At 42.3% G+C, this 20,988-nt stretch overlaps 1 protein-coding gene and 1 long non-coding RNA gene across 2 annotated transcripts in view; both read left to right on the top strand.

Annotated features, from left to right (window-relative positions):
* The window catches only part of LOC141774551 (uncharacterized), a 43,599-nt gene extending 42,315 nt beyond the window's left edge, over window positions 1-1,284 (top strand). Inside the window, exon 2 of the long non-coding RNA XR_012595372.1 lies at window positions 434-1,284. This is a non-coding gene — a long non-coding RNA (uncharacterized LOC141774551). The remainder of the gene's footprint in view (window positions 1-433) is intronic.
* Window positions 1,285-9,062: 7,778 nt separating this feature from the next.
* Window positions 9,063-19,446, top strand: LOC141774545 (protein NLRC3-like). Its single transcript, XM_074647292.1, has 10 exons — window positions 9,063-9,426; window positions 11,733-11,855; window positions 12,165-12,269; window positions 12,953-13,031; window positions 13,192-13,420; window positions 13,576-15,376; window positions 15,472-15,645; window positions 15,941-16,114; window positions 18,103-18,149; window positions 18,289-19,446. The coding sequence occupies exons 1-10, from the start codon at window positions 9,338-9,340 to the stop codon at window positions 18,825-18,827; spliced, it is 3,360 nt and encodes a 1,119-aa protein (XP_074503393.1). The 5' UTR covers window positions 9,063-9,337; the 3' UTR covers window positions 18,828-19,446.
* The last annotated feature ends 1,542 nt before the right edge of the window (window positions 19,447-20,988 follow it).

A 20,988-nucleotide genomic window follows, 5' to 3' on the forward strand; every position in this document is an offset into this window, starting at 1 on the left:
AAATCAAGCCTGGCTGTTATTCTGGTCTGGAGCAGGCTAGCTGCACAGAATAAATCTCCATGGTAACTTGTGTGCCACTGCGTTCGTGTAACCGAGTCAAGGCTAAACTGAGCCAGGATAACTGGAAAACCCCAGCTTAATCCGTTATCTTGGTTTTGTGAAACAGGCCTCTGAACAACAGAATCCAGACTGTTGTCAAAGCAAGTCTTTACAAGTTGTGATTGTAGCCGCCAACTGCTACCGGGGTTCACCTCAGCACACAAAGTCAATGGGAGGCAGTATCCAGCTCTCCTGCTCTTTATTAAGCACACACACAATACACAGTTTCAACACAGGCGCTGTGCACTCTGGCTGCACACAAACTATACAATATTCAATTAAAGAGGTCGTATCTCAGTGGCACGCTTTTGAGAGCCGGTCCCTGGCATCTCAGGCCTCCTGTCCTTCTTCTTCTTCTTCTTCTTCTTCTTCTTCTTCTTCTTCTTCTTCTTCTTCTTCTTCTTTGGTGTTTATTGGCGGTTGGCAAACCATCTTAGAGGTGCATTACCGCCACCATCTGGACTGGAGTGTGGAACAGAAGATTGTGCAGAAACAAAATAGAACTAAAAAAAAAAAAAAAAAATAAATTAAATAAATAAAAAATGATAATGAAAACTCTAGATTCTTTTAACTAAATCAGTTTTTCTCAAAAACTGAATAATTTCACTGTATATATTATCTGCTTTATTCCCCAATAGACCTGACACTGAAAAGTCGTGATGTTTTGCCTTCCTTAGTGTCTGAAAAAGGTGATTCCTCTGGATAGTGTAATTACTGCAGTGTATCAGTACGTGTTCAACAGTTTCTGGCTGGTTACAGTGTGTACATTTCCCAGTTGGGTGTTTGCCTATTCGATATAATGTTTGATTAAGACCTGTATGTCCGATTCTTAGTCGAGTGATGATATTTTCTTCCCTTCTTTTCCAGCCCACCTTTCTCCCTGCTCCAACATGTTTCTGTATATTGTACATATGCCTTCCAGTTTCCTGCTCATCCCAATACTCCTGCCATACTTTTTGTGCATAGTTCTTGATGAATGGTTTAGCCTCAGCTTTACTTAATGGAATTTGTAATTCTATATTCTTAATTCTTAGTGTTTGTTTGGCCAGAATGTCTACCTGCTCATTTCCTTCCACACCAACATGAGCAGGAACCCATATGAATCGTGTACCTGTGCCTTTTATTTCCATCCTATACATAATGAGAAATATTTCATTAATTAAATCCGTTCTGACTGATGATCTACCAGATCCTATGCTTGTGAGTGCTGAAAAACTGTCAGATGCAATAACGGTGTTTTTTATTTCCCTCTCCTCTATCCACTGCAGGGCCAATAATATTGCCAATATTTCTGTAGTATATACTGACACATAATTTGATACTCGTTTCTTGATGTATGTCTCACTCACCAGGATATAAACTGCTGCACCTGCACACCCTGTCTCAGGATCTTTGGAACCGTCTGTAAATAAGAACACGGAGTCTGTGAAGTGCTGATCTAAATAATTCTGGACTATGCGCCATGCTGGAATTTTCTTTGACTTCTCCTTCAATTCCTGCTGTATATTGAGGTCAACATTTGGTAATGGGAATAACCAGGGAGGAATGGAGGAAACTGAAACTGTAGAGCAATATTGGAATTGACATAACCCTATGTTTTCTGCCTTTGCATCACCTACCCACCCAAAGCTTATGAAGTTTGTTTCATTATGTTCCCAGCAGTCTATCAAAACACTTTTGGTAGAGTGAGTTTCATAATGCCCCTGAAGATTAACCCAGTATGCCAGCATTAATTTTATTCTTCTAATCCGTAGGGGCATTTCTCCCACTTCCACTTGCATTGCTGATACCGGAGATGTTCTGAATGATCCACTAATGATTCTCAAAGCCTGAGCTTGCAGTACATCTAATTTCTTGAGGTTTGATTCTGCTGCTGACATGTAAGCTACACACCCATAGTCAAGGACAGATCTCATGAGAGCCCAGTATATATGTTGTAAAGATGCTCTACTTGCTCCCCACTCCTGTCCTGTCAAACAACGCAGTATATTGATGACTTTTTTACATTTGCTCCTGATTTTATCTAAATGAATGTTCCATGTGAGCTTTTCATCAAACCAAATCCCCAGAAATCGAACAGCTTTGACTTGCTCCAGAGGTTGATCATACAGTTTTAGGGAAATGGGTGCGATTTTACGCCGTTTTAAGAAACAAATAACTTGTGTTTTTGCTACTGATAACTTGAATCCCCATTTGTTTGCCCATTTCTCCACCTCAGCTATTGCAGCTTGCATTTTCTTATTAACAAATGATACATTGCGGCCTCTTATCCAAAGAGCTCCGTCATCCGCGTACATAGACTTTCCTATATTTTGCTCAACCTGAGAAAATATATCATTGATCATTATATTGAATAATAACGGACTACATACACTACCTTGTGGAGTTCCATTATCTACTGTATATACATTTGAATATTCTGCATCTACTCTTACCTGTATTTTCCTGTCAAATAAAAAGTCCTTCACCCAATTATATGCTCTACCACCAATTCCCAATGAATTCAATTTCATGAGTAACCCTTGTTTCCAGAGCATATCATATGCTTTTTCCACATCAAAGAAGATAGCTAATACTACTTCTTTGTTGGTCTGTGCTTTCCTGATGTCTGACTCTAAGCATAAGACAGAGTCCATAGTATTGCGACCCCTACGGAACCCACTTTGATGTGGAGATAAAAGAGCTTTACTTTCCAGGAAATATGTTAATCTCTCTGTAACCATTCGCTCCATAATTTTACATAAATGAGAGGTTAGGGCAATAGGTCTGTAACTATATGGATCTGATGGGTCTTTCCCTGGTTTTAGAATAGGCACTATTACGGCTTGTTTCCACACTGAAGGAAGTTGTCCAGTTTCCCAAACTCTGTTATACAGTCTTAAAACAGTGACCAGAGTGTTATCTGCCATGTTCTTTAACATTTTATAGCATACGCCATCTTTACCAGGTGTGGTCTGACATGCACAAGTTATTGCTCTTCTCAATTCAAACATACTAAAAGGCAGGTCTATTGGATCTTCTGATGTCTCTTTTTTCTCTAATATTTTAGATTTCTCCAATAAAACTCTATTTCTACAGCGCCTGGCCTCATCTGTTAGGTTGTCGGAGCTGTGAACTTTCCTGAATGTTTGCGCCAGAAGTTCAGCCTTTTCTAGGTTGCTGACAGCCATTTGATCCCCATTATTCATCACTGGTAATTTATAACTCCTTCTGATCCCTCCCATTCTCCTGATCATGCCCCAGACATCTGAAAGCTTTACTTCTCTTCCTATACTGCTACAATATTGCCTCCAAAATGTGCGTTTTTGGGTTCTTATTGTTTTCCTTACTATTGCCTGTGCCCTTTTATACTGGATCAAAGCATCCTGTGAATGAAGTTTTTTGAGTTCCCTAAATGCTTTATTTCTATTTTTTATGGCTTTGCTACATTCGCTATTCCACCAAGGTACATTCTTAATACGTTTAGTTCCTGTACTCTTTGGGATTGTTTCCTCAGCAGACTGAATTATTTCATTAACTAGTTCACCATTAAATATGTTTACATCCATTTGATAATCTTCTTTAATTCCCTCACATCTCGTTGCACTTATCTCTTGGTAAGCAGCCCAATTAGCATTTTCCAACTTCCATCTAGGAATTTTCTTTCCCTTATCAAAATAAATTTTTACACCAACTTTAGTCACTACGGGGTAGTGATCGCTGCCCATTGTAGTATGCTTTATTACTTTCCATGTGCTTACACCTGCTAAAGTACTATTTACAAATGTTAGGTCAAGTGCTGCTTCTGTGTTTTGAGTGCAATTATACCGTGTTCCCTCCCCATTATTAATACACACCAAACAGTGATCATCTATAAATTCTTCTACAACTACACCATTAGCATCTGTGCTATTGCTCCCCCACAATGAATTATGTGAATTAAAATCCCCACACCATATTACATTATTTTGCAATGATCCCCCTACATCCTCCAATATACCTTGACTTAATTTCCCGCATAGATTATAAAAGTTAATTATATCTATATCACCTCTGTCAGTCCACACCTTAACAACAATTGATTCATGCTCAGTGTTTACATGCATTATCTTGTAACTCATTTCATTCTGTATGAATGTTGCAACTCCTCCACCATTACCAGATTCCCTATCCCTTCTAACTACAGAATATCCCTTTACAACAAAATCCCACTGTGGTTTCAACCATGTCTCTTGTATACATATTACATTCGGTTTATTTTGTAATTTATCAATGTACTTCTTAAACTCCTGTCCATTTGCTATTAAGCTTCTCGCATTCCATTGTAGCAGAATTAGCACCATTAAGAGGATCCAGCTCATGTTTGTGCGGATTGTGTATCTTCATTCAGAATGTCTCTAACTGTTTCCCATTGTAACCCATTTACTTCAAGGTACTTCTCAGCTGATCTTACAATTATTTTAATCCTTTCATTGCGACTTTTTGACTGTGCCGAACAGTTGATTATTTCTGCCATAAAGAGCACAAAGTCACTTTTTCTGACTAGCAGAGTTTCCTCCTTCAACTTATCGCATCCTGCACATTTTACAACATCTTCATTCACAGTGTTATTTTGCTTTGTCACCGTTATTCCTCCTGAAACCTTCTTTGCTGCCTCTGCATAGCTGATTCCCTGATACACCTTGACTCTCTGCACCTCTGCCGCTCTTTTGCTAACCTCACATCCACCGTACGCTGAGCTATGTTCTCCGCCGCAATTGCAGCATTTCAGCTTTGCTCCCTGGGCACATTTGCCATACTCATGTTCTCCTCCACATCTTCCACACCTTTGGTGTCCTTTACACACAGCCGCCACATGTCCAAATCGTTGACACTTAAAGCATCTGAGTGGTGGGGGAATATACAGCCTGACATCATAGCACATATATCCAATGAAGATTTTTTCGGGAAGTTTTTCCTCCTCAAAAGTGATCAGCACTGAGAGACTGTCACTTTTAATGCCATTTCTGTTTGATTTCATGCGTTTGACTTCACTTACTTTTGCATTAGTTATGTTTGCTTTAACATCGTCATCTGTTACACTTACTGGGATCCCTGAGATGACTCCCTTGACTAGTTTTTTGTCACCAGCTAGGGAACATTGTACTTTTTTGCCATTTATTTTGTTCATCCTGATTGCTCGCCCTTGTTGTCCTCCATCCTTGCACATAATTAACAGTGATCCGTTTCTTAACACTTTAGCACTTTTTATTTCTCCGATTTCTTTACATATTGATCTGGTAAGTTGTATTGGATTCCACTCTCCAAAAGAAGCCCCTTCTTGCGCCAGTTTAATGATTACCTTATAATCATCTCTCCTCCTCTCTGTTACAGCTTCTCCGCCAACAGAATCACTATCATCCGATTTATTATTTGGATTCTTTTTACGTTTCTTTTTCCGAGCAATATCCCACTCTCCGTAGCTCCCGCCACCTAATTCCATCTCGCCTAACTCGCTTCCTGATCCGTCACTTCCCTCTGCCATCTCCTGTCCAGTCACAGCCCAGTGTTGCCAACCGCCTTCCGCCTCAGAGCTGGGATCTCCATCTTTGTCAGGCCTCCTGTCCCAGCCCGCACTACTGCATATAAGAGAAGAGTCGTTAGCCAAGTCCTCCCAGCTGTGCCCAATTAACTCACCTGAGCACTGCTCCCTGAGTCACTCCACCACTCTCTCCCCTGCAGCTGAGCAGTGACCACGCCCTCCCTCCACAGTGATGATTTTTCCACAGATGCTGCATTTGATCCTGAAAGTCTGTTGTTTGAGCTTTGATGAGTTTTCTGTTTATTACATTTTTTAAAAATATTTGTATAGTTGATGTTGTTTTGCACAATCTTGTGAGCACTGCCACTTTGCATTTCACTGCACATCCTGTATGAGTACCTGACAAATAAAACTATTGAATCATGAATCTTGTTTAGAGTAACATTTGATCCTGTGAGCGCAGCTCAGACTCCGTCCAACCGGTCCGACTGCATACTTTCACAGTGAAGTCAGGACACACACCCTCTGATGAAGGACAGAGGCGTCACTTCACTTCATCTGATGGCATTTGAAGTGAAGTACGAAGCTCCTTTTCTACACAGACCTGCTGAGGACAGAAGAGAGCTGCACACTGATGAAGTTCATGGCTATAAGTTCAGTAAGTGGAGCTGTGATTGGTTGAGACGACGTCTTTGATTGTTGTGGTTGGAGAAACGGTTGAATTGATGGTGAACGTGTGATTGTTTAAAGCTGCTTTCAAACACAAATGTCAGCTGGGAAACAAGTTGGCCGCCTGTGAGCAGGGAGAGAGAAGCTGCGGTTAGTTTGAATGTTGAAGTCTAGATGAAGTGTTGCTTTGAAAGATGACACTGTGATGAAGAAGATGAGTTCAGGCTGATCTGGGGTCTGTCAGGACTGTTATTGATGTGGAGGGGAAGGTAGTAACTCTTCCAGCACTAGGACCCAGCAGGGATCAGAGAGTTCACCTGGGCCTTTGTTCCTGCACTGAAACACACCTGAGAGACACTCTTTATACGGCTTGACTCCTCTCCTCGACTCCTCTCCTCGCGTCTTAGTCCCGCCCACGGGAGATGCGAGCGGAGGAAGCGACGTCCGTTTCTGATGACAGCAGCAGCTGATCACAGCTGGATCAGCTGTCAGTCGGCTTCAACAGCTGTTTATGTCTGAACTGATCTAATACTAATAAAAACACAGAGTTATCAGAGCAGCAGTGTTTCCTCTCTGTAGCCTGTTACCTGTTTAACAAACACCTGCACATGAATAACAGCTGCAGTCTGTATTTCTACTGTGGACTGAGTCCTGCTTAGAGGACCAGGAACCATCTCTACTGTGGACTGAGTCCTGCTTAGAGAACCAGGAACCATCTCTACTGGCACAACACCTTTATATTATTTATTCATTATTAGCGTCTGTAGTTATTGATATTCTGACAGTAGAAGTTATGTATTAGTCTGAATGTTTGAGGGAAAAGTGAAATGATATCTCATATCAAACCCGACACTCAGGAATTATCAGCCTCAAGTGAATGAGGATAAATGATGTAAAAGGTATAAAAGAGAGACTCTCCTTCTCTCTCTGATTTTAACTGTATCCTTAATAAAAGTTAATGAGTGAAATAACAGATCATGAAAAGAAAACTCTTTCTAATGATTTAAGAAAATTGATTGAGGTCTGTTCGTTGTCAGATTTTATAAACCCCTCTCAGAGTCAGACTCCTTCAGTGACGGTGTGTGAAGCAGAGAGACTGCAGGTCCTTCTGCTGCTGGAACACTTCACCATCATGATCCGTCTGTTGTTCACACCTACAGTTAACACAGATTATAACTAGATGGTGAATCAGAAGACAACTAAAATATAAAACGTTTAATCTGTGATCTGTCTTCACTCCGGTATAAAACTCAGTGATGTTGATGTATCAGATCAGTCCTATCGGCGCAGCGGCCAATCAATAACTGGTATCCAATAAGGGGGCGTGTTTGTTGGTATAAACATCCGTGGAGAAGACACTGGAGGATACACTTGTGTATCCTCGCTCATAGCTCCTCCAGCAAGCCTCCTCGCTCCTCGATCCTCGCTCCTTGATGCGCATTTTATGAATTGGGACGTCCTTCAAGATGGAGGACTGAGATCGATTTCCGGGTCACAGCCGGAGGATCGAGGAGCGAGGAGTCGAGGAGGCGAAAAATGCTGAAATGAGAAGGACCTTGGGTGCATCCCAAGTCTCTTATTTACATTCACATTTCCCTCACTTGCGTCTTTTCCTTGAATCTTTGTCCCTCCCACCGCGGATGCATGGAGAGACGCAAGGAAATAGATAGATGTATACGTAGGTGCTGCATTGGCCTTTGAATCGTACGTCAACATTGCTGCCATTTTAGGGAGGTCAGGACTGGCCTGTAAACACATACAAGTGAACGGGGGAGCTGCTGATTTTCTGGATAAAGGAGACGAATGTTTACATTTCCCAACCAATTTCAATGAGTGTTTTTATATTCAAGCATTTATAATCTACATGGAGTACTATAAGTTAGATCACAAAACGGTTCAGTAACGTTACGTTACTGCTTTCGGTTCATGGTTCACTGGCCGGTCTGTCTGTTGATATGATATTAAAAAGTTGTACACAGTTTCCTTTAAGAATCTTCCACATCATCAACATAACAGTTTAAGTTACATCTTTACAAAACATTTGCTTCTTTAGGTCATCAAATAGAGAGCTAGCGTTGTTATTATTATTAGCTTATCCTCGATCAAAGCTCATGTTAGCATAATATTGTGTGTAAAACTTTAAATCTACGACATGCGTCTGATATCACAAACAATAAAGCTGGTGTCATGTCTTGGATTTTGGAACAGTAACGTTAACTCTCAACAAAATGAATTATTTTCCACCATGTAAGTAATTCAGTTCATGTACTGTTAGCTAACATTGATACACAGTCTTTTGAGCCTCTGGCGGTGATTATAGCCTAGTATCGAGATTTAAAGGAAGTGTGACAAAACTTTCTTTTTCTATTCCTCGTAGACCATAAGTCCATGAATAGAAAACGACTCACTGAAATCAGTTGAGAAATGTAAATGTTATAGTGCCTTTCATCCAGAAAAACGGCAGCTCCTCCGTTTAATTTACAGGCCAGTCCTTACCTCCCCCATATGGCGGCGACGCTGACGTATCGCAGTAACGGGCTGAAGCCAAGCCCCCAGGAAGAGTGCTTTGAAGCAAATTTCGTAGTGGCCAAACGGAGGTAATACAACTTCTATATTGGTCACTTCCCAGTACGAACACTTGAATAGCCCTTATTTAAATTATTAGGTCCTAAAATTGTAAAATGCACTAATCACTTGACAGTTAGGCTGTTTTGGCTTCATCCGCCACTGAGCAACTCTCATAGGAATATATGGATATAGTAAATTTGGAAAAAGGGTAACATTTCAAATAATGAAGAGCGTTTCAAAGTCAGTCAAACGGAAGTGAAAAGTGATGTCATCCCCAAAGAAACAGCAACATGAGGTGTATTCCTCTAGTCTTTAAACAATCCTAAAGATTAAAGAGCATTGTGAATGTCATTTCTCAGATAGGACTCTGCAGCTCAAAGGGCCAACAACATAGAAACTGTCCTGTGAGTGTATTTAGTATCGAGGTGTCGTGATGAAGAGAAATAATCTGTGAGCTCTCCCAGCAGGTTGTTGTGATTGTGTGAAGGTGTGGGCTCTGATATGAATCAGGGTGAGGACAGAGAGGAGGGAGTCCCTCCCTCTAAAACCTCTCTGTGTGGGGAACATGACAGCCAGTCCAAAGCTCAGAGGTGAGATGACCATCTCTAACTGTCCACGACTCTTCTCCATGTCACAAAGACTTCACTGAGAATGTTTCTACATTTGTGAGCTTTAATGAATTTCTTTCTATCAGGATCCATCAGAGACCAGGCTGTTCTGAACCTGAATCTGAACAGGAACCTGAACCTGAACCTGAACCTGAACCAGAACCCAGCTGTGTGTCCATGAGGAGTGACCGATCTATGGGTCTTCCTATATTCTTCAAAGATGGACGCCACTCGGTTGATCAAAAGTGAGGATTTCAAGCTAATAATGAAAACAAAAATGATGATGATATCAGACATTAGGGAACTAAATATAGGAAAGGACACTCAGTTAAAGGGACTGTTTGTAACTTCTTACACGTATAAATCACCCAGGTCGGTGTTCCATGCGCGCGCTCGCATATGCACGCTCGCATATGCGCGCTTGCGTGTGGCTACGCTGTTCAGACTCAGACTCCAACACAAACTACACCAAAGCACCAAAACCGCAAAGTTCAATCTAGTGAAGCCCGTCTTGCAAAACAGTGTTGGCTGCGGTCGTAGTACGCGGGGGAGACCGTAGCTTTGGTCTCCAGGACCGGAGTCTCTGCTGTACTCTGCTCCTCTGTTCCTCTGCCTGACTGCCTTCACTCACACACCATGCGCGTTCTCGCCCCACTCTCACGTGCATGCACGCACACTACACACTGCAGAAGACCTCGTAGCTCTGAGAATATCTAGTGAATGTATAGTGGACGTTTGTGCAGAAATAAATGCTGCAGCTCCTCCAGACCAACAGAGGTTTTCCGCGTCTTGTGAAGTGACGGGGCTCCGCAGCGTGTTACGTTATTGTCTCCGCTGGGTGCCGGTGTCTCCCCTGTTCCCTCCCACCGTGGTCGCGAGGCTGAAGCAGAAAAAGGCAGCACTAGGATCAGCATTGATTCATGGAGAGACCTTCGTCTGGTCAGCTAACTTTACTGCCAAGCAGGTGAAATATAGAGTGATATTGTGGTTTGAGCTGACGTGTGTCGCCTCACTGTTTTGAGCGATGCTCGTTCATGTCTATGTAGAGCGAGCAAGCGCGAACCCGGCGCTGACTTTCGTTGACTTAACGGCCACAGGTGTCGCTGTTAACAAGCATTTCTGATTCTTACAAACAGTCCCTTTAAAACTTGCTGCTTTGACACCTCGTTCGTCCTGTTTTTATCCTAAATGGACGGCATTACTATTATGGTCACCCCACAGCATAATTTCCTGCACACTGCCCTGAATACAGCTTTAAAATATACATTGAATGACACATTGAATTGATACAAAATGTGACAATGATTTACCAGGATACAAATATACAGCGTAGAGCTAGGTGTATTAAATCACTGACAGGTTTTGTCTCAATGTGTTGTGGGTGCAGTGCAGAATTTATCTTGTGTTTCTATCAGGAGGAAGCTGAAAGAACCTGAACCAGAACCCAGCTGTGTGTCCATGAGGAGTGACCGGTCTATGGGTCTTCCTATATTCTTCAAAGATGGACGCCACTCTGTTGATCAAAGGTGAGGATTTTAAGCTGATATTGAAGAGAAATTATGTGTTTCTATCAAACGGCAACCTCCACTGCTGAAAAATGAAGCCACCAGCAGCTCCCACTGTCAGACTTCTACTGATGTTAGGAAAATCCAGATTTCCCCAGCTGAGGCTCCATGCCAAAATTATGTTTATTTGACTCTACATACATGTGAGTAAACTATATATCAAAGTTGTTGATCAAAGGTGAGGATCTCAAACTCTTAATGAAAACAAAATGATGTGCTTTTATCAGACTCTCAGCTGTGAGATCTCATGATTTTAAACCTTTATTGACTCAGTTGGAAGATGAAGTTCAGACTGGGAGATGCCCAGTACAACCAATCTGACACTAAGCAGCTCCACTTTGACATATGTCAAGCTGTATCCATGGCTATGATTGAAGTCCTCATGTTAACCCTCTGGTCCCAGCAGTGTCCCAGTCTTAACCTGATTACAGTGAGCATTTAAACACATCACAGTGTGACTGAAGTCTGTGGAGGGCTCAGTGTGCAGGTCCAGAGGCTGGAGGTTTGTGTTTCAACAGCAGCTACTGAGCTCCCCCTGGTGGTTAGTGAGGTTTACAGCTGGTCTCAGAGTTCCTGTCAGTCCACTATGATCCTGTGAGATGGAGCACAGTTCATGTCCAGCTGTGATGGTTTCTTTATAACATATAATATATCTCCATGTCACAAAGACTACCCTGAGAATGTTTCTACATTTGTGAGCTTTAATGAATTGCTTTTGATCAGGATCCATAAGAGACCAGACTGTCCTGAACCTGAACCTGAACCCAGCTGTGTGTCCATCAAGAGTGACCGATCTATGGATCAACGTATATTATTCAAAGATGGACACCACTCTGTTGATCAAAGGTGAGAATTTCAAACTGATAATGAAAACAAAAATGATGATGATATCAGACGTTACAGAACTTAAAGGACACTCGCTGCTTTGACACCACGTCCGGTCACTCCACAGCATCATTTCCTGCCTATGCTGCACACTGCACCGAATGCAGCTTTAAAATATACATTGAAATAAACATTGAATTCATACAAAATGTGAACAAACATTACCAGGATAAAAATATACTGCATAGAGCTAGGTGTATGAAATCACTGACGGGTTTTATCTCAGTGTGTTGTGGGTGCAGTGCAGAATTTATCTTGTGTTTCTATCAGCAGGAAGCTGGAAAAACCTGAACCCAGCTGTGTGTCGATGAGGAGTGACCGGTCTATGGATCAACGTATATTATTCAAAGATGGACGCCACTCTGTTGATCAAAGGTGAGGATTTCAAGCTGATAATGAAACCAAATTGTGTTTTTATCAAACGGCAACCTTCGCTGCTGAAAAATGAAGCCACCAGAAGCCCCCACTGTCAGACTTCTACTGGTGTTTGGAAAAGTTCAGATTTCCCCAACTGAGGCTCCATGCCAAAATAAAGTTTATTTGGCTCTACATACATGTGAGCAAACTATTTCTCCAAGTTGTTGATCACAGGTGAGGATCTCAAACTCTTAATGAAACGAAATTATGTGTTTTTATCAGACTTTCGGTTGTGAGATCTCCAGTTTTTAAACCTTACTACTCTGTAGGAAGATGAAGTTCAGACTGGGAGCTGCCCAGTATAACCAGTCTGACATTAAGCAGCTCCACTGGAGCAGCTAGAGGTTCTGGTTGCCTTGCTCTAGGGGACTTCAGCAGTGTACATATGGAGGGGTTGGTGAGAGCTGTAGGGACTAAACCAAACTGACCGGTGAAGAAAACACTGAGCTGAAAGCTCCTAACAGCTTCAGACTGAGCTGTTGATTCTCAGTGGGATCAGCAGGACTAGTAAACCTTTACCACGACAGAGAGTCATCTGATTCACTGTTCACATCCAAAAATCACATCATGGACCTTTACCTTGTGTTTGTTTCTGTGTGGACAGACATCATATGAGCTAATCCTTCATGATTCCTCCACAGAGTGGACCAGGAGAGCTCAGAGGTTCCCAGTGGTCAGTCTGCCCAGCAGCATCAAACACACCTGGACTCCATTTTTATGGTCCGTACATGTACAACAACTACTTTTACATCTATTCTGTTCACAATCATCTCCATGCTGCACTTTTTAGACCAGTGAATTGTCAGTCTATCCAACATGGACGTGATGTTTGGTTCTATGACTTTAGTCTGACTGTCATTCATATAATATTCTGTTCCAGCTGCTGGAGGAGAACATCGCCACTTTTGTGAAGAACGAGCTGAAGACGATCCAGAAGGTTCTGAGTTCAGATTACCCAGAATGCTTAGAGAGTCAGAGGGAAGATGAGGAGGTGGTGGATGGTGAGGATGAAGAGCAGAGGAGGAGCAGCAGAGAGGCTTTTCTGAAAATCACACTGCACTTCCTGAGGAGAATGAAGCAGGAGGAGCTGGCTGACTGTCTGCAGAGCAGTAAGAGGATTTCTCTAAAGATTTAACATGCTGGATAAATGGGACGTTTACTAATGTCTCAAGAGATGGACCAAAATATATTCATATACTCATTCTTTGAGGAACTGAATTGTTCAATTATTTTCCTATTGATCTTCTTTGTTGTTTTCATTCAGGAAGTTATTCTGCAGTTTGTCAACGTGAACTCAAATCTAACCTGAAGAAGAAGTTCCAGTGTGTGTTTGAGGGGATCGCTAAAGCAGGAAACCCAACCCTTCTGAATCAGATCTACACAGAGCTCTACATCACAGAGGGAGGGACTGCAGAGGTGAATGATGAACATGAGGTCAGACAGATTCAAACAACATCCAGGAAACCACACAGACCAGAAACAACAATCAGACAAGAAGACATCTTTAAAGCCTCACCTGGAAGAGATGAACCAATCAGAACAGTGATGACAAAGGGAGTGGCTGGCATCGGGAAAACCGTCTTAACACAGAAGTTCACTCTGGACTGGGCTGAAGACAAAGCCAACCAGGACATACAGTTCATATTTCCATTCACTTTCAGAGACCTGAATGTGCTGAAAGAGAAAAAGTACAGCTTGGTGGAACTTGTTCATCACGTCTTTACTGAAACCAAAGACGCAGGAATCTGCAGGTTTGAAGAGTTCCAGGTTGTGTTCATCTTTGACGGTCTGGATGAGTGTCGACTTCCTCTGGACTTCAACAACAATGAGATCCTGACTGATGTTAAAGAGTCCACCTCAGTGGATGTGCTGCTGACAAACCTCATCAGGGGGAAACTGCTTCCCTCTGCTCGCATCTGGATAACCACACGACCTGCAGCAGCCAATCAGATCCCTCCTGAGTGGGTTGACATGGTGACAGAGGTCAGAGGGTTCACCGACCCACAGAAGGAGGAGTACTTCAGGAAGAGATCCAGAGATGAGGAGCAGGCCGGCACAATCATCTCCCACATCAAGACATCACGAAGCCTCCACATCATGTGCCACATCCCAGTCTTCTGCTGGATCACTGCTACAGTTCTGGAGGAGGTGTTGAAGACCAGAGAGGGAGAAGAGCTGCCCAAGACCCTAACGGAGATGTATATCCACTTCCTGGTGATTCAGTCTAAAGTGAAGAACATCAAGTATGATGGAGGAGCTGAGACAGATCCACACTGGAGTCCAGAGAGCCGGAAGATGATTAAGTCTCTGGGAAAACTGGCTTTTGAGCAGCTGCAGAAAGGCAACCTGATCTTCTATGAATCCGACCTGACAGAGTGTGGCATCGATATCAGAGCAGCCTCAGTGTACTCAGGAGTGTTCACACAGATCTTTAAAGAGGAGAGAGGACTGTACCAGGACAAGGTGTTCTGCTTCGTCCATCTGAGTGTTCAGGAGTTTCTGGCTGCTCTTCACGTCCATCTAACATTCATCAAGTCTGGTGTCAATCTGATGGCAGAAGAACAAAAATCCCGGTTGTCTAGAATCTTCAGAGACAAATCTAAACTTAAACACCTCTACCCGAGTGCTGTGGACAAGGCCTTACAGAGTCCAAATGGACACCTGGACTTGTTCCTCCGCTTCCTCCTGGGTCTTTCATTAGAGACCAATCAGACGCTCCTACGAGGCCTGCTGACACAGACAGGAAGTAGCTCACAGACCAATCAGAAAACAGTCCAGTACATCAAGAAGAAGATCGACGAGGATCTGTCTGCAGAGAAAAGCATCAATCTGTTCCACTGTCTGAATGAGCTGAATGATCGTTCTCTAGTGGAGGAGATCCAAAAGTCCCTGAGTTCAGGAAGTCTCTCCACAGATAAACTGTCTCCTGCTCAGTGGTCAGCTCTGGTCTTCATCTTACTGTCATCAGAAAAAGATCTGGACGTGTTTGACCTGAAGAAATACTCTGCTTCAGAGGAGGCTCTACTGAGGCTGCTGCCAGTGGTCAAAGCCTCCAACAAAGCTCTGTAAGTACACTGATGGTTGGATTCATATATCATAACTTAAATACTCTGCTGTCGTCAACTTATTGCTTGTTTTTTCTTCATTATTGTCTCTTCAGGCTGAGTGACTGTAACCTCTCAGAGAGAAGCTGTGAAGCTCTGTCCTCAGTTCTCAGCTCCCAGTCCTCTAGTCTGAGAGAGCTGGACCTTAGTAACAACAACCTGCAGGATTCAGGAGTGAAGCGGCTTTCTGCTGGACTGGAGAGTCCACACTGTACTCTGGAAACTCTCAGGTCAGGATTCATCAACATGTTCAACTAATAGTCACTTAAATCCTGATTTACATTAATGGATTAATTTTTCTCCCTCTATTGTGACTTGAAACATTACAGAGGAATCAGAGACGGACCTGTAATGTTGTCAGATTGTTGATGGACATTAGAGGGTGTTTGATTGTGACTAAAAAAAGATCAGTTATAATGTTAATGTAACCCCACAGTAGCCAACAGTATCACAGTACTGCAGTAACCCTCCAGCCCTTTAAGTACCCTCAGATTATGTGACGTTTGTTGTTTTGTGTGTTTGCAGGCTGTCAGGCTGCCGGATCACAGAGGAAAGCTGTGCTTCTCTGGCCTCAGCTCTGAGCTCCAACCCCTCTCATCTGAGAGAGCTGGACCTGAGCTACAATCATCCAGGAGCCTCAGGAGGGAAGCTACTGTCTACTGGACTGAAGGATCCACACTGGAGACTGGACACTCTCAGGTATGAAGAGGCCTGCTGCAGCCACAGACAATCAGTCTGATAGAGGAGGTAGAGCTGGAAACGTTTTCTCTGTCACACTGTCATTCTGGCTCATATGACCCCGACACACCAAGCTGACCTCAAACAACCAGAGCTGCTAAACACTGATGCATCAAGCTGTTTGTGTCCCACATCAGACCATCAGTACAGACAGAAGTAGTCAGGGAACAGTAGCCAGGATGTGCCAAAACAGGGAGGGAAGGTGATGAAATGCTGTTTTTCTGTAGCGTTGTCTTGTTTCAACATTAGAAAATAGGATATTTGTGTATCCTGATACGTTGTCAGTCGTCATGGTGGGTTGACATGCTGTATGTCAACGTCGTCACACTACAGGTTTGTTGGCTCATATCAAACAATAGTTGGATGTTTTGACGCTCGTCATCTGCCACCAGTGTGTGTTGCCCTTTAGTCCAGAAAATTATTGTTAAAACAAAGAAACAAAAAAAGACCATTTTCATGTAACAATAAATCTGTTTAAACGTTCTTGATAAATCATCACAATAGGAATGTTTTGCTGTTTTAAAGGAGTTTATCTTTACCAGGTTTTGGTTTGTTTTGCACTGAGAGTGAGTTCCCTGGCTGATAATAGTCGACTTGTTGTAGGACTCGCCACAGAAACTACAGGTGACAGTCAGCCACAGACGCTCAATGAAGAGCCAACAGCTGATTGTGGACATGGTGTTTCAGAGCCCAAAGAGGTTTATTTAGGACTGGACCAACATTAGGGGGACACAGGAAGTGCTCTGTGGCTGCAGACGGACTTGAACTGTAATATCTTCACCTACAGATTACATATAAGAAAAAACAGCGTTGACTGTTGCTAGGAGACGGGATGTGAACAGTGTCAAAGTCAGACACAATGAAAACATAAACGTTAGGTTTTTTGTTTCGCTACATTTACTGCTGCATAGTATTTACTGCACGTTGAATGTAATGATGAAATGAAACTCAGAGCGTCTCCACAGTAAATCAACTGTTGAGAGTTTGATGGTTAACCGCTGTGAAACAATCAGAAAATAACTTTTTATTTTCTCATTCACATCACCACGCCACGCTGTCTGTCTCTTCTACCGCTCGCCCTCTCAGCTCGCTCACACGTTCTCTCTCTCTTTTTTTCTCTCTGTCTTCTTTAAAATGAGTCAGAAACCAACAACAGAGCCTAACTTTACTTTTAATGTTATCAACAAAGAGAAATGCTCTCCCCTCGTCCTAAAATGGTCCTAAATCAACATTAGATCACTTCCTTGTTTTATGAATGAAGTGGTAAAGTTCCTGTTCTTTCAGAACGTACTACCCCACGACCACCAGGACCTTTATGGGGGGGTTAAAAAGACCCTTAGACCCTCAGAACCTGGTCCCTGGTTCTTGGTCGGAACGCAATGAGTTCCTCAAAAGGTTCCTCAAAAGGTTCCTAGTTCCGGGGGAAAGTTCCTGCGGTGGAAAAGGGGCTTTCTATTCATCAGGTGACACAAACACAAAGACTCCTGATGAATCATCATGTTGCTCTGTAACTGCTGGATGTGGAAGCAGCTGGTTGATATCATGTTAGACACAACTACTTTATAAGCTGATAATATGTCAGATGTTGTGTTTACAGCTTGTTTTCACTGAACCACAAGTGGTAAAAGAAATCAGTTGATGCAGGTTTAAACATTTGATTTATTGACTCACTGGTCGAGGAAACTGAGTCTGAAATGTATGATGATTGTCAATATAATACTGATAATGATATATCATGAATAAGTGAACATAATGAGCTGTAGTCATCGGCCAATCAGAAGAAGCTCCACTGAACTAAAAGAATAGCAGCTGATTAATAATAAGTGCTCCATGTGAACATGTGAGTCCATTTGTGTAGAATAACAAATCTGTGTGTATGAGAGCGATGTAATGTCCATGTTTCCATGCTGAAAGAGGAAGTGCTGCTCTGACCCCCCTCCTCCTTTCAGGGTGGAGCCTGCTGGAGTCCGATGGTTGACACCAGGTCTGAGGAAGTGTAAGTGTGTTTTGAATTTGATTCATGAAACATTCAACCAGCTTCAAACTGTGACATCACTCATTCAGATCTCTGATGTCATCTTCAAAGATGATAGATTAATAACTGCAGCTGTATTGTGTCTTGTTCTCTCCATCAGATTCCTGTGAACTCACACTCGACACAAACACAGCACACAGAAACCTCAAACTGTCTGACAACAACAGGGAGGTGACACGCGTGGAGGAGGTTCAGTCATATCCTGATCATCCAGACAGATTTGACCGCTATCCTCAGCTGCTGTGTAGAACTGGTCTGGCTGGTCGCTGTTACTGGGAGGTCGAGTGGAGAGGAGAGGTTTATATATCAGTGAGTTACAGAGGAATCTGCAGGGGAGGAGGCAGTGAAGACTGTATGTTTGGATGGAATGATCAGTCCTGGAGTCTGAGGTGCTCTGATGATGGTTACTATGTCTGGCACAATAACAGAATAACCTCCTCCTCCTCCTCCTCCTCCTCTGGTAGAGTAGCAGTGTATGTGGACTGTCCTGCTGGCACTCTGTCCTTCTACAGAGTCTCCTCTGACACACTGATCCACCTCCACACCTTCAACACCACATTCACTGCTCCTCTATTTCCTGGGTTTGGGTTAAGGTCCTGGTCCATGTCTGATTCCTCAGTGTCTCTGTGTTCTCTGTAGGAGGGAGACTCTCCTCCTGTTAGAGAAACTCTCTCACTGCTGACCAGATAGTTCAGTCTGTACAGGATCACACACAGCTGATGTTAGTTCGTACCAACCTGATCTCTCAGTGGTTGTAAATGCAGTTGGAGCAGGTGAGGGGTACCTGAGCTGGGCTGGACTCTGGGGGGGTTGAGAGCTCTCTGGGACTTGTGGTGTTGCCAATGGACGGCTGAAAGAGCTGAGCGAGGTCGATGTAATTACCTGAAATGATCTGTTGTCTGAGAGAAGGTGTGAAACATTATTTTTTTTCTTTGTGTATAAAATTTAACTTTGTCTTCTTTGTGTGAAGAAACACCTTCAAATGTCAAACAAGAGTCTTTCAGGATAATATTCAGCATCTGTGGAAAAATACTTGTAAAGAGTTGGTTTGATTGGAACAAACTAAATTCATCATCTTTGGTCATTGTGTGACAAATGAACAAACTTTGATAAGTGATGTTGAAATAAAAAGAAATCAAAGTTTTAGGATGATTCTAGATAATAAATGATGCTGGAAATCACATATAAATCATGTCAAACCAAAAATCACAACACTGTATAAAATGGAGAATTTGTTAATTAAAGCTTCATAATTCACGTTGTATTGTTCACTTTTACTTCCATACTTCACTGACTGTGTGGTCGTTTGGGGAAACTCATAGAAACAAATCAGATTTTTATATTTCAGAAGAGACAAAAAGAAGTTTGAACCAAACTACTGATCAAGAACCAACTCAGCTGTTTATTAAATGAAAGGCTGTAAAGTTCAGAGAGTTGGTGGATTTTCAAACAGCACAGATCAGGTATAAAGTGAAAAACTAATGAGGACCTGAAAGAGTCCAAATGATTTGAGAGGAATCTGCAGGTTTAAGGACTGATGTAAAACCACTTGTGTTAAAGAGGTGAACTTGTGGAGCAGCTGTAGTGAAGAAATCAATCATAAAAGAATAATTTAATGAACAAATATAAAAGTGGTGTTAGTATAGTAGAGATAGTGTCACATTAGTCTGATGTTAACAGCCAAAAGACTCAATAATCTGCAGCTTTTCACTAAATAAATCTTTTGTTTTCTACTCAACAGTTTGTTCTTCTTTGTGTAATATTTTAATTTCACTTCATTCTCCCTCCAAAGTTTTCCTCCAGTGGTCAGAGTGAGTAACTGCAGCACTCTCCATGCAACCCTGTTCATATTAATACACACATCCGCACAACAGCATACTAGCATTTCCTGTGAATCCTTTCAGAATAAAGTCCCCCACGTCCTGTCTGTGTTCCAGTGTGTAGCAGCAGAAAACAACACATATCAGTCCTATAAACACCAGAGAAGAAGAGACACAATCTATTTCTGACTTTCTGAACTACTGAGCAGAGCTGACATGATGTATCATTTAAAAAGTCCACACATCAGGACAAAATCATCTCTAACTGTTGATATTTGGATGATTTCCAAACATTGAAAACAGCCTGTAATCTGAGTCACTTCAACTGACAGGATGCACTTTATGTTTGTGGCACCAGAGGGCGCCAAATCCTCCTCCATGACGAGTAGCACTCGTCCTTTAAAGGAGATCTCAGCTCCATTATTCAGTCATTCTTCTCCAAAACAACCATCAGGACATTCAACAGTGGTTTTAACTTTTGATATCAAAGACAAACCATCAGTATGTCATTCACACAAGACACATTTCTTTCTCTGGTCAATGTGTCAAACATTTCCACCAATTATGAGCTACTTGTACTTTACAGGAGTATTTCCATGTTGAACTACTTGTGCTACATCTCAGAGGTACATGTTGTACTTTTACTGCACTAGTCAGGTGGAAGGTGGGTGGAGCTGTGCTGGGAATTATGGGATGTCACCAAATTATCTGCACCAATGATAAGTAGGTAAATTGCCCCGCCCCAACAGGTAGCCTGAAACCAGATCAACAAGGTGGAGTGATGAATAAAAACACTCTCAGGTCAGTCTCTGTTGTCTTAATGAATGTTTTTATTCAAGTTGTGGCCAAGAAGCAAAACTCTACACAACAGTGACTGCAAAGGTTTCTGATTGATTATCTGTTCCATACTAGTCTACATATATACAAGAAAACAAGCTGACAAAGAGGGCCGTGCATGGATCCTTTAAACTATCTGGTCT

This window comes from Sebastes fasciatus, chromosome 9 (genome assembly GCF_043250625.1).
Source record: "Sebastes fasciatus isolate fSebFas1 chromosome 9, fSebFas1.pri, whole genome shotgun sequence".
Taxonomy (NCBI): Eukaryota; Metazoa; Chordata; class Actinopteri; order Perciformes; family Sebastidae; genus Sebastes; species Sebastes fasciatus.